Genomic DNA, 14660 nt, shown 5'->3' with positions numbered 1-14660 from the left:
TTTGGTTCTGGGAGGTGAGTGCATCAGTGTGTGAGGGAAGAGTTCCTTGTGTGTCACTGTTTGAAGACAAAAAACAACCAACCACCTGAAACCAGTAGTGACCAGAGTAAGAACGTTTTTGGCATAGGTGTATTGGGTTTGTGTGGCCAGGTTTTGGTAGCTGGGTGGCTTCTGTGAGAAGCTGCCAAAGCTTCTCCCATGTTCAGCAGAGCCAGTACCAGCCAGCTCTGGACCTGCTGCTGGCCAAGGCTGAGCCGGTCGGGAATGGTAGTAACGCCTCTGTGATAACGTATTTAAGAAGGAAAAAAAAGGTATTGCCTGTGGTAATTGTGGCCAGAGAAGAGCAGAATGAGACTCTGGGGGGGCAGCAACTCTGCAGATACCAAAGTCAGGGGAGAAGTGAGGGAGGAGATTCCAGCTCCAGGCACTGGAGCTGAGGTTCCCCTGCAGCCTCGGGTGAGGTGACTGCGCCCTTCATGGAGGTAGATGATGATGCAGAAATCCACCTGCAGCCCATGGAGAAGACCCACCCGGAGCATGTGGATGCCAGAAAGAGATCTGTGAATCTGCGGGAGGCCCATGTTGGAGCAGGCTCCTGGTGGGGACTTTCAGACCTGTGGAGAGAGGAGCTCATGCTGGAGCAGGTTTCCTGCTAGGACTTGTGATCCTGTGTGTGACTCATGCTGGAGAACCTGTCCTGGAAGGCCTATACTTCATGGAAGAGTGACCCACATTGCAACAGTTTGTGCACACTGATGCCCATGGGATGGACTCACATGGGGGAAGTTTATGAAGGACTGTCTCCCATGGGAGGGACCCCCACACTGGAGCAGCGGAAGGACAACTCTCCCTGAGCAGCACCAGAAACAACATGTGATAAACTGATCAAAATCTCCATTCCCTGTCTCCCTCTGCCAGTGGGGGAAGGAGGTATAGCTGGGAAGGAGGGAGAGGTGGAGGGAAAAGATTCTCAGCTCGAGAATCTTTGTTCTATTTTCTCTCTTCTGTCCAGTTGCAGGAGTGACTGAGCAGCTTTGATGAGTGCCTGGCACCCAGACAGGGTCAGCTCACTACAAGGAAGTATTCTGATGACATGCTAATTTGCAACGTATTCAACAAACCTTACATGATCATGCTGGGTTATTTTAAACCCCTGGGCTGATCAGCAGTGGCTCCTACCACCTTCACACAAGGGCAGTACGCCTGTCTGTGCAGCACTGGTAGCTCTGACCTGTGCTCTGATGGCGACTGGAACACTTCTTGCCTGGAGCTGCCTCAACTTTCAGATTTTTACTGTATCCCAGCATAATGAGGACAGTCACATTAAAAAAACCTTGCTAATGATTCCTTATCTGTTCTGCTCCTTTTTAACATCTACATATAGCCTTTCCTGGAAAACACTCTAACCTATTACAAATAAGATGAAAAATTAGCAAGGAGGAGTTAAATTATTTGTGTCCCATTTGCTAGAAGTTTGAGGTAAAGTGTACCAAGTTTCCAGACTTACTCCCAAGTGTGTGGCTGAGTTGCCTTTTCCAAATATTATAACTGAAAATTGTAGTTCAGTTAGGTTAGTTATGCTTTTATTCTATTTGTCCCATCTTAGGTTGGTGCTGCTGAAAGATACTTCAGCCACTGGAAACTTGGGTCGATGGAGCTCCTTTCTGAAAGGTTGCCTTCTACCAGGATTTCCCCTTGGATCAGGGAGAAGTGAAGGTGGAGGCAGGAGCTGCTGGCACTCAGCTTGCAGCACTGGGAGCTTTTGTCCTGTAAGGATGACTGTTGTCTGGTCTCTTCATAGGCAAAATTGATTTTCCTTGCTCTAGCAAAGCAGAGGATTTCATTGAGGCTTCTTTGCCTGTGACTGTGTCTTGAGAATACATCAACTTAGAGGAGATATTATTTAATGCCGTCTGGCTCTGGTGGTGTTTGACTTCCTTGTTTGATTTGCTTCCCTTATGCATTGCAGCTTTCTTTAATTAATAGGTTAACAAATACATCTTTAAGAAGAAAAGTTTTATCTTTGTACATCTAATCTTTCCTCTGGAAAACTGGGTAAGAGTACTCACTCTAAAAGGCTGTGTCTGTGTGTGGCATTGTAAGTTGGACTATTGCTTTCCCAAATCCCAGATGTGATTACCTGGTAAAATAAAGGGTCCTGGTGAAAGCAAATGATGCTGCCAGAAACTCCACTAAGACCTCTGTCTTGGAAGTGGCCCATCCTGACACTAATTATTGTCTCTTGGGTGGTTGTGGGTGTTTGATCTCTGAAAGGACATGATTCAGTCCATTATGTTGAGTGGCAGGAATAGAATTACCTATTATTGTCACACAAATGCTATCCTGATTACAATGGTAATTGTAACAATTCATTACAGTTAACAGCTTTTTAAAAGCTACTGAAATAAAATTTGAAGCCTTTCTGAATTCTTGTAGCTTGTGCAACTGAATCCTTCCCTCTCCCTTCCCATTAATGCCAGTAGCCCCAGTAGTTACTGCTACAAGCTACTTGGTGAATTATTTATGGCAGTTTAAATTGCAAACTGTTTGGAAGTGGAAGTAAATGAATGCTGAGCTCTATTGCTTCAAGAATTTGAACCAAAATATTTATTCATGCAGGGCAATAAATTACATAGGAGTAATGAAATATTTTGTTTGAGATATTTCTACACATCTTATTTGATATATTTGCTGTTGCATTCAGTGTTTGGATTATTGCAGGCTTTTAGGGTTTGTGAGGTAATACCTATAGCACAGACAGAAGTCAAAGAAATATATTTTTAAATTTGCCGAGGAAACATATATGTGCACCTACACAGACACATAATTTCCCAGATTCAGCTGTGGCTGATTAAGTGATTTTCTCATCTGATGACAGGTGAGACCTTCCTAACTCTTCTGTTTTCTGTGACTTCCTTCCTTTAAATGTCCTGAGTATCAGCCATTCATATAGATGAGTACTATGGCTATCTGGATCTCCTGGGAGACATGTCTGAGATAATTCTGAAAGATTCTTGGTCTCTGGCTTAAAAAATTCATTTTCTTTATATTTTAATATTCATCCCAGCTGTCTGTGATCTTTAAAGAGTAGTTAATTCTGTTTGCTGGCTCAGTTTCTTGATTGAAATTTAAATAAAAACTCACCCACCACATTCTTCTGTGCTAATTTATGAAAAAATGTTTTTCAGAGCAGAATAATTATGTGATTACATTAGTTGGAGTCTGTTCTGTGCAGTTTAAGCCTGATGTCTACAGTGGTGACTGACAGAGACTAAGTGGCTGTCCAGAGTGGCCAAGAGTGGGTAGGGACTCCATTACTGGCAGTTCTCACAAAACACACACACGAGATTATTCAGTGTCTGCCTTAGGCATGTGCTAGTCTCTGGAGCCCCAAATGCATTATTCCTGTCACAGGCGGGTTTATTGCTCCTCTCATCTGTGCTGTGTTGGGATCAGTTTAACAGTGGAGTTGGCACTGACATCTCTTCCCATTGTACTTAAAATCTCTGACACTTAATTCCTCTAAGAGAGTATCTTCACTGAAAAGTGTGTCACGTGCCAGTTACATATATCAATGAGCTAAAAATTAAATCAAATTATGCAGGCTTTTAATCTTTTCTTTCTCTGAAAATGAAAAGGTCTTGTTCTGCAGAAATCTTGGTGACCGAGGAATTCCTTTCCCCCATCCTATTTTTTAATATGTCAAATGGGAGGAGTGCAGTAAAATGAATGATATTTGATGCCTTGGGAGGCAACTCTTCATAAGGAGAAGAAGAGTCTTTAGGAGAGGGCAAGGGAGGGCAAACAAAATGTCACAAGGAGGGCAACAGGGACGGTGGTGAAAGGTCTGGAGGGGAAGCCATATGAAGAACATCTGAACTCACTTGGTCTGTTCAGCGTGGAGGACACTGAGGGGAGATCTCACTGCGATCTACAACTTCCTCATGAGGGAAAGAGGAGGAGCAGGCACTGATTTCTTCTTTGTGGTGCCCAGTGACAGAACCTAAGGGAATAGCCTGAAGTTGTGTCAGGGGAGGTTTAGGTTGGACATTTCAAAAGGTTCTTCACCCAGAGGGTGGTTGGGCACTGGAACAGCTCCCCAGGGAAGTGATCACAGTACCGAGCCTGAAAGAGCTAAAGAACCATTTGAATAATGTTCCCAGGCACCTGATGTGACTCTTGGGGCTGTACTGTGTAGGGCCAGGAGTTAGACATTGATGATCCTTGTGGGTCCCTTCCAGCTTGGCATATTCTGTGGTTCTGTAAGATTGACATTGCTGAACACATCTGAAGTCTCATACGGATCTTGGGATCTTTGGTCCTCAAAGATACTTTGACATGTGGGGTTTAATTCTCTTCTTCATTAAGAGCCTTATGGTTAACATGATGTTGCATGAAAATCATGTCTTTTCCATATGCTTTGTCACACATTTCTGATAAGCCCACTCTTTTTATTATGACTTTAAATTATTTATTTACTGTGTGCAGTGTGGTCTGTTAGTAGAAGTCATAATGCTGGGGTTCGGACTGTGTGTAGCAGTATGTATTGCTAATTTATACGCCTCAATTGCTGATAAAAATAAAGATCAAAAATAGCAGTTGATTCCTCAGGGAAAACAGATCAGATTGTGTTGATAGAAGCCTGCCCTAGATTCATGAATGAAGTATTGACTCATTGGTAGTTGATTCAGAAAAGTATTTTTTTTACTCATGAATTAGGTAGTGTGCTTGTTTGCAATGTCAGAGAATTTGCAAACAAAATAAAGATTATCCCTTTTGTAAGAAGAAATTATGTGTGCTACTTGAAATTTGCTGACTGTTTTTCACACTGGTGAAGAATAATGGCACATGGGTAATTCTAACAAAAGAGAAATGCAGAATGGCACTAAATTACATCAGGAAAAAAACACATAGGCCAGACAAAAATTGCATTTTAAATGCCGATCATTCCCTGCAGTAGCAGGTGGAGTAGTAGTGCCCAACATGCCCCAGTATCTGACAAGATTCCAACCTTTGTGGGCAGCAGCCAGCAAGGCAGTGAAGTAATTTACTTGTTCTTTGATAACTCACTTGTAACAAGTGAAATCTAATGAACTGTTAAACATTCTGAGAAAATATTTTTGGAGAGAAAAGAACTTGGTCAAAGGAAACCCGCCATGAATTCAGTTAATTATTTAATATATTATTTAAAACACTGTTAGCAATTTGTTTTGAGTAGTTCTGACAGCAGTCTGTTGAGGAAGGTGCCTTGTCATTCTTATCAGAAAGTATCACTAAATATCTGTCAAGAGTATTACAGCAGCAGTATATTTTTCAGGCTTCTATATGAAGTTCAATAAGAAGTATTTGGTTATGCAATATAAGTTATATACATGAGTGTATATATATATATTTGTATTCTGTGGCATGCTTTTTCAGCCTAATAAGTTAAACTCCTGCCCTACATTTATTTGTGATTTATTTGCAAGGTTTGCAAAGTTTTTTTTTGAAAACAGTTTCTAATATTTTTTGTGGGTTTATTTTTTGTTTGGTTGTTTTGCAGTTAAAAAATCTGAGTTTAGAAGAATTACAGATGAGATTAAAGGCTTTGGACCCTATGATGGAACGAGAAATTGAGGAGCTTCGTCAGAGGTACACTGCAAAGAGGCAACCTATCCTAGATGCAATGGATGCGAAGAAACGGAGGCAGCAAAATTTCTGAGTTTGTTTTCCTTTCAAACATAATACTAGGAGTCAGTGTGGACACTGGTAACTTTGTAATTACAGTCAGAAGGAATTTGATTATGAATTTTCAAAAATCCAATCTGTTAAATTTTCCTTCACAAGCAGTGACAATTGCAGCAGTCAAGAATATTCATATGGTGTTCTGCACCATTTACCACTTGTTTGCATTTTCAAATGTTCAATGTAATAGAAGTTTAATCTGTTACTTCCCAATCTTTTTCAGGTGTGTAGTGATAACTTGGTGTTGTACACTGGGAATTGTGTTTTGGAGCACCTGGAATGATTTCTTGATTGTGCAACACTACCGAGCCTTATATTACAATGTATTTTTCTCCCACTCAGTAGCATATTTATTATGTAATCTTTGATTATCCTATTTATTTTATGCCTGTTTTCTGTTGGGAAGTATTAAGATAATATTGTGGAGAGCAGAGTCAAATTAGATAAGCTTGCTATTGTAGTATAATTAAAAGCTGCTCACCACTGCATTATCTTTTAAAACTCCAATTTCAACATGTACCCTGATTCAGAACAGCAGTTGAACATGTATCCAGCCCATTCATAGCAGTAAAATTTGGGAATAAAGTAATAGGCACATGTTTTTATGCTCTCCTGAATCAGGAACTGTTGTAGTTGAGTAGTATAGTTGTTACACTACAGAGCATTCTTTGAGAGAGGATTTCTGTCATTTGTACGCACACTGAGTCAGCTGTCATTAAACAAGAAAACAAGTGCCTAATAAGTTTTAATTTTTGTTATTCAGGAGAAGCAATACTTACAGTCACTCCATAAGTGTAAACTTCCAATTGCTATTGCAATTCTGACCAGTATAAACCTCTATTTTGCACCGTAGTTTTATAATGAAGTAACAGCTACACTTTCTGGATATGTTTTTTGTTTCATTTGGGGTTTTTTAAATCACTGTTTTGAGGGGAGAGGGGAATTATTAGTGCTTTGGGGTTTGTTTGTTTTCATATTGTAGCTACAAAGGGATAGTAATTTAAAAACCAAAGAAAATAAATTGAATACTTATATTTAACAAGTATAGAAAAGAAGCAACATTTGGGATGTTTGTTGCAATTGCTAAACATTCAAAATTCCTATAGTCTTCTGTTGCTAGATTTTGGGGACTCAGAAATGCAGGACCAAGCTCTTAATAGCTTTTTACAAGTTCTTGTCTGGTTTATGTTGTGGAATATCTATTGGTGGAATTTACAACATTGTCAGAAATACTTCAGACTTTGCGGAAAATGTGATCCACTCTCTGAACAATCTACTGTGTTCTCTATTGAAATTTTTACTATTGTTGCCTTGTATGTAAATAACTTCACTGTGATTGTCATACTTCTTCAAACAATACAGCTGAAAAGATCTTTATATTCAGCCTTCAGCCGTTAAACTTTTAATGGTGACTACTGTATGGGCATCTTCTGTTAAACGTTTTCTGGAAGTTAGTAATCATCTCATACCTCTTAACATTATTTGTCAACATATGTGAACCATTTAGATGGAATAGTGCCTATTTTGGAAATGATGCATTATGTCACAAAGCTTATGCCAATGGAAACAAAAAGTTCTTACAGGATCAGCACTCTACAGCCATGCTGGTACCAGTACTTGGGTTTGAGCTGTATACAGCCATTGCTGTCCTTGTCGTTCTCTGTGTGTTTGCATGCACACCACACTCTAACATGTAAACCTTAGAGGCAAATAAATCTTAATTGTGATTATTAGAACGTCCTTATCCTCAATTCTCTTCATACTTCTCAAGGGCAATGACCATTCCTTGTGAAAATGCAAGAACACAGAAGATCCATAAAAATTACTTTAGGCAAGATAAAATGCACCTGGTAGTCCTACGCCTCACATTTATACACTAAATGATGTAAAGTAAGAAAATGATATAAATATATCACTGTGTCATTAGATTATAATCATAATGCAGGAAAAAAAATAACAGTACCAACTTTCCCCTATTACTATGGTTCTTATTTATTTAAAGTAATTTCTACTTCTTAAACTTTCTGTTCTCAAAAACTCAAAGGTGTGTGTGCATACATCGATTTGCGTGATATACACACATATATATTTGTACCTATATATATATAAAAGAGAAATTGTAGAACAGGTTTAGACCATCAGGAGAGGAACCTAGCTTGCCTTTTCTTGGTGTGCCTTTTAAACAAAGTGTCATTGTCTAGACACTCTTACCTGCATTCTCAGCAGCTAGATTTTCCCTTACTCTATCTTAAACTTTTCACGCCAAAAATAAGACTTTGAGTAATGTGGCATTACAGTGTAATAGACAATAATATAAATGGATCACAAATTTCTTATTTTGTGCATTCTGAAGACTTCAATACTGAGATACTCTAAAGATGAATTCTGTATCCCAAGGGACTCCAATGAAAGGCTGTTTTAGACTAGAGCTGTTGCATTCTGATATCTGAAAGCTATCAGAAGGTAAATGACATCCTTTTTTTCTATACTGATGTGTCTGCCTAGAAACAACTGAGACTTTGTGCACATGCATGCACACAGAAATGGAATATATATGCATGAGAAAAAAAATCTGAATGCCGTAATAAAAACAATAAAACAAATAAAACAAGCTACTTAAAAGGGTGAAAAATAGCCTCTAATGCACTGTAAACTGGGTAGGTACAGGATATTTGTGACCAAAGAATACTTTCATGAATTAATATGAAATTAGTATGTTGCCATTCTGTATGCTGCAAACTGCAGTCAGTGTAAAAGCTGCCTTGGGCTTAGGAAGCCAGCATATGGACTTCTGAATCCTCTGCAAGCATTAACATTGTACTCAGAGATGGATGCAACTTATTTTTTTATTCCTCTGTTTATGTAAATGAATCAAATAATCCATGTTGTTGATGACATATCTTTACTGGAGGATGAGCATCTCTGTAAAGGAAAGCCAATTAATAAGATATTTTAAAAGCAAGCCTTGCAGGAAATCTAATAGAACTACTGACAAGTTAACCATCAATAAGATTTTAACCAAGTAATTTCTTGTTTGCTTTCTGACTTTGTATGTTTAGGTTTAGTAAGTTAAAACAATTTTGGAAAATCATTGCTTATTACTAAACATTTTTAATAAAAGCTAATTTTTCCTGTATAATTGTTGACTTGTTCATTCTAACTGAAGCAAAATTATCTTAATAGTAACCATTAATGTTCATTTCCATAGTCATCCCTCATGTTTTGTTTCCTTTCTGTAACACTGTGAGCACAGAAACCCACGTCCCTCTAAGTCAGCTCTGGAAAGGATTTTTCCAGATCACAACAGTGCTGCAAGAACTAGAAGTCTGAGGATCCCATGAAAATGGATCAGGCCAGAAATCCTTATTACGTTGTGGAAGTCCTTCTCTCTGCAATCTGATGTTGCTGGAGGCCTAATCCTGAGACAGCTGAGCACCACTCAAGTAGTTCTTAGACATCCTTTACTTGGAGGTGCTAGTGGACATAAGGGGTGTGAGTTGTTCCTTTGTTGTTCTCGTCACACTAGAAAACCAATAGGCAATGGATAGACCAAAGTAGAAAAGTGGCTACATTTAATGTCTCAAATATAATTCCATTACCCATTTATTTTCTGATATTTTAAAATTATTCTCTTAATAACTTGCCAACAAGTACATTTTAGTAAAAGGAACTCATGACCGATGCTCCTTAGTGGACCATGGTACATTTGAAGTCACAAGTTTGCTGCTAATCTGAATTAATCCTACATATATTGGATATTCTAATTATTTACTGCTTATTTGCAGCATTATTTGCTGTAAATAAGCAGTAAATAATTACAAATGTCAGATTAATTCAGATAAGCAAATGCTTGTCTGTATTGCACAGTATATTCTGATGAGCATGCACTGTGGCTTTGGCTTCTTCATTCAGTGTGTTCAACTTTCAGATATAAATACATCTCATGGTGAGTGAATCCCTGCCCAAGTACACGGGATAGCCTGACACCACAGAAAGGCACTGGTGCTTCCAAGCAAAATGTGTACTGTACAACTGCTGTGAAGCACTTGGTGTGCATGTGGCTCTATCCGTGTGGTATGATGAGGGTTACTTTTTCTTAAGAGTATACCTGGTTATAAAGCTAATCAGAAAGACCTCATGAAGTAAGAAAGTCTTTATTTTTTCACATTTCTTAAATATGTGAAAATTCTTAAATAGGACTTCAGCTTACAGTTACATTTCTTTCTGTGTTTCCAAAGGCAGTGATGGATGTTAACTAGTTTAGCTTGAAATAGATCTAAGATTATCGAGTCCAGCTGTTAACCCAGCACTGCCAACTCCGCACTCAACTATGGCCCTGAGTGCTGCATCCACATGTGTCTTCAATACCTCCAGGGATAGTGACACTACCACTTCCCTGGGCAGCCTGTTCCAGTGCTTGACAATCTTTTCAATCTTTTCAGTGAAGAATTTTTTCCCAATACCAAATTAAAACCTGCCCTGGTGTAACTTGAGGTTGTGTCGTGCAGCTGGCTGGGAAATTTGCTGTGGGATATTTCTATGCCAGGCTGTGATGCAGCAGTGTTATGGCCACTATTGACAATGAAAGCCTTGGAGAAGACACATCCTGGGTAGCCCATGTTGTTTCTCATTATTGTGTTGTGCTAGATGGAGTAATAGCTTAAGCTTTTTGGAGAAAGGCAAATTGCATTGATATCTTAGTGAGAAGCTGTTAAGTTGCATTTGTGAAATACTTTTTCACAAAATGTGTTCCTCCTCTTTGTTCAGTGTATTCATTCTGGAAAGTGCCTATCTTTTACGTGGTGTGCTCTCATCCATTTTGATTTGGTTTAATTTGTTAAAATTTTTAAAGCATGTGTGAAAATTCCTGTATTTTCCTTCTTTTCTTCCTCTGCTCGGGAAAATGAATGTGGGCATTACTTTTAAGAGCATCCCCTGAGCTAAGTGTTTTTTGGACATAGTGGGCACATGCAAATGTCAGCAACAGCTTTTATTCTCTTCTTCTATTCAGAGACCACTGAAGTCTCAACTGTCCTGTTTTTCCTTCCTTTGAAAGGATGGGATGTTCAGATTCTAAGCAAATCTTTCAAAATTATTGTTAGTCCCAGATGCTTTATGCTTTTTTCCATTATTTGCTACACAGTCCTCAGGACAGGTTCACACTTCATTTCACTAGGCCTTCAGAGAGTCATCTGGATTGGAGAAGAGTAGTATTTGTCACAGAAACAGGAAGAAAGAAACAATTTTTAAAAGTATTCTTTGGGGAGAGAAGAAAAAGAATATGGCATCTGCACCTGGCCAGGCAGCTTATGAGGCTAACTGTGGATGTGAGGGAAAAAAAGTGTTGGCTGAAAATAGCAAATCAGGTAGTCATCTGTATAACTTACTGCTCTGTGTTATGTTTCACATCTGATTTTCTTCCATTAATGTTTATTGCCTTAGATGGTCATGCTTTATTTATCCTGTTTTTACTTTAAAGATAGCAGTTTTAATTTTTTAACTTTATATAAATGGAAAAATACCATAACAGTGCCAAGTAAATAAAAATGGAAAAAGAACTTAATCAAAGTCATCAAGGTGGGGGTGTTTTCTCTTCCTTTCTTTCCCCACTCTTCTTTGGGGTTAAAGAGGCTTCTGATGGCAAACATTTATCTCATGGAGAGACTTTGCATGCTCCAGCCCTGGGCAGACATGGATGGAGATGGTTTTATTGAGAGGATGAGCTGTGCACGTGCTCAGGATGTCCTGGAAGTGTTGTGCCCTGCTGGAAGCTGCTGCTGTCCTCGTCCTCCTGCTCCTCTCCCTGCGGGGCCGTGGAGCAGGCACTGAGGCTCCTGCAGAGCGTGAGGAACCAGCACACGCAGCAGGGAGCCCTGCTTTGCCCAGAGAGTCAGTGTGAATCTGAAGCTGTTGGTCCCCAGCAGGGTAGCACTAAGCTCAAGTCAATGCCTGTGGTCTGGGAAGCCTTGGAGGAGCCAGTTGTTATGCCAGGGACAAAGCCATGCTGTGGTGGCAAACAGCTTCTGATGCCACTTAGCTTGGTTGGCTGGACTGCAGCATGGCCCATTACCCTTGGAAAAGATTAAGTTCCTTGTGTCTATTTTTTTATTGATGTACAAAAGATATTTAGGAAATTATCTCAGTGCAGTGGAGGAGTTTGTGTAATGGCATCAGCTAACAACCTCTCCATGCCCTGTGCCAGGAGCTTTCTTAGTGCATTAGCACTATTCCTCAGCCTCCCAAGTTCCTACTGTGGGTGCTGGCTTACCTTTGCCAGAAGTGATGATGGGAGCAGGAATTTTTCATGTGCTATAGGCAAACAGAGTTCTTGCCTGCTGCTGATACTTGTTTGGTGCAAACAGGCCTTTCTAAAGGGCACAGAATATTCGCAGGATAAATGGCACTAAGTAGGGAGCTGCCCAGACCCAGTCAGCAAGAAGACACTGGAAGAAATGAAACTATAACCTGATTCTGGGCTCAAATGCAGGTTTTCTGTCTGTCACAATGGGGAAAAACATTAATGGTATTCACCATTTACCATAGCACTGCAAACCCCAGCAACCTTAAAAATTTTTTTCTTTAGGTATCACATCCTCAGAAATTAAATTTGTAAATATACATGGCCACATGCTAATGTACTTGCATATATTTTCCTCTGTCAAATGAATTAAGCCACATTTTGTTTACTAAAAACTGGTTTCCTCTCCTTGTGGATATTTCTTCTAAGGACAGATATTGCAGTATCTCTCCCTAGCTTCTCCCAGAGAAAAGCTCAGCCCTACTAGTCCTGTTTCACTCCTCTGGACAGTATTTGGAGCTGACCAGTATAATTCTTCAGCTGTTCCTTTGCTGCATACAGGTGTGCCCAGAAGCAAGCACCCTACCCCCACATTCCTCCTTTCATTCCCTCAGTGTCACTGGAAGGATTGATGCATGAGAAGATGGCTGTGGCCCTCAGCTGTTTCTAACACTACTCTTTCTCTATTCAGATCTTTCTGCTGCTTTGCACTCCTGGGCTCCCAAGGCCTGCATGGTTGCTGCCTCGCAGCAAATACATCAAAGAGGGAGACCAAAAGCTTTTGAGTTGATTTATATGACACTATGCCTTTTGTATGATGCATCAATTGATATTTCATTTTTATTGCGGTACAGTGGGGTATATAGACTTAACAGCAAGAGGTGTCCTTTTGATCTCTCGTCACACATGAAAATAGGTGTCATAGTCCAGAGATTATGGAGGTCAGAGATTATTTGAGGAAGGATTAAGTAGTAGTACCATGTTTCATTGCAACTATCTCCAAAAACATGAGATTCTTTTAAAAGTGCAGCTGTTATTTCAGTCTAGGTAAGTGGTATTTATTTGTCATATACCAATTTTTCCTGCTCAAAGAAGACCAGAATTTCTCAGTGTTTTGTATTAAAAATGCAGAAATAAATCAAATGTTTCTCTTATAAGTACAATTAATAAAATAACTTCCTGAGTCTCCTGAAATCCAGAAGAAATTTTGGGTTGCTTTTTCTATTAGTTGATCTTCACAGAAATGGCCTTGAGACTGTACAGAAGATAATGGGGTGACTGTATTAATGTTCAGCACTGCACTGATTTATACACACATACAATTGCTTAGTCCAAATCCGATTTACCTCAGAAAGTGAACAGAATTCTCTGATGTGATGAGTACTGGTTCAGTTTTCAATAAATACAACTGAAATATTGCTCTGACTCATTCCAAGAGTCTCATTCCATTAGAAACTCTAAAACAACCAAAAGCAATTTGGTAACCCACTATAGGTATGTGAGTATCTCTCCTGCTAAGGAAACCACTGATTGCTCAGCTTTTATAAAAATAGAATAATCTTTGAGGCTGTTTACATCCACAATGTAATGTGGGTAAAATCAATAGCAAGAGTGTTGTATTAGATTCAACAAACCTAAGAAACCTATTTCTCCTAGTTAGTGTAATTATAACTTTTGTTGACAAACATATGTTTAAAGAGCCCTCAAATATGTAATTATTAGAATAAGTAAGGAATTGAGGATCTCTAGAATTATAGGGCCAGCAATACAGTAGTCTTGCATCCCAAAAATTAATGCAAATGTATTCCAAGAGTAAGTATAATTTTGAAGCCTTTTAAGTGTAGTTAATGTTGATTTATTCAGCCCATCAACTGACATAAGTCTATACATCTCATAGCACTTGTCTTCAGTTACTGCCTCCACAAAAAGCTCAACAGTTTGGTCCTATCTTTGAGCTAGATTAGGAGAAAGTCTTATTTGCACAATGTTTGACTAATGTGGACTGAAGTGTTTAGTTCAGCTCTTTGCTCTGGAACAAAGAACAACCATTCAGGCTTTTTTAGAAGAGCTAGTGCTCCATTTCTGAGCTGTCTTCCAGCTTCTGTCCTGATCAGTGGATAGAGGCTGCTCAGGGCTGAATGGGCACTGTGCTGCAGGGCCAAGCAGCTGCTGTGTTCCCTCGTCACAGCAAGTGACAGAACCTGCATGGCCTTACCTCCCCAAAATATTGTAAGGCTGCCAACCTCATGTTTGGAGTGCCATGCTGCTGACCCAGGTGAGGGGAGGGTATGTCTAACATCCCTGTCTGTGCTTAGAAATTGAAGTTGAAACTTTTGGAAGGTGGTCTCTGATTTTTGGTCCAGATCTCTAAGTGAAACCATGCAGGACATGACTGTCCTGTGCACTTTGCAAAGAAAGACTTGAAAACACTGTTCGGTTTCAGCTTTTTCTGTTCAGGTTTATTCTTTTCTGGGCTGCATTGTATTAATACTTTATATTAAAAACCCAGAACTGAAATAGACTAACTTTTCATTCCCCATGATTTCTTCTCATCTTCTCTGTCAAGATAAAAAGATACACTTTGCTTTTATAATACTGCTTTGTCAGGATGGAAAATTGTCAGGTGTCTTGTTTCAGG

The 14660-nt window shown here is 39.4% G+C and overlaps 1 protein-coding gene across 2 annotated transcripts in view; it reads left to right on the top strand.

The window, feature by feature from the left end:
* STK3 (serine/threonine kinase 3) overlaps nt 1-14660 on the top strand; it is a 174474-nt gene that overhangs the window by 121241 nt on the left and 38573 nt on the right. The window contains exon 11 of one of the 2 annotated variants that reach the window (XM_030266466.4): nt 5543-8863. The exons of the other annotated variant lie outside the window; for it this stretch is intronic. Within the exon in view, the coding sequence (XP_030122326.1) occupies nt 5543-5701 (159 nt within the window). The 3' untranslated portion in view covers nt 5702-8863. Of the gene's footprint in view, nt 1-5542; nt 8864-14660 lie in introns of those variants that run through there. 2 annotated transcript variants of the gene reach the window in all.

Source organism: Taeniopygia guttata, chromosome 2, assembly GCF_048771995.1.
Source record: "Taeniopygia guttata chromosome 2, bTaeGut7.mat, whole genome shotgun sequence".
NCBI classification, from domain to species: domain Eukaryota; kingdom Metazoa; phylum Chordata; class Aves; order Passeriformes; family Estrildidae; genus Taeniopygia; species Taeniopygia guttata.
The sequence above is the reverse complement of the archived record's forward strand: the minus strand, read 5'-3'. Positions and strand labels throughout refer to the sequence as shown.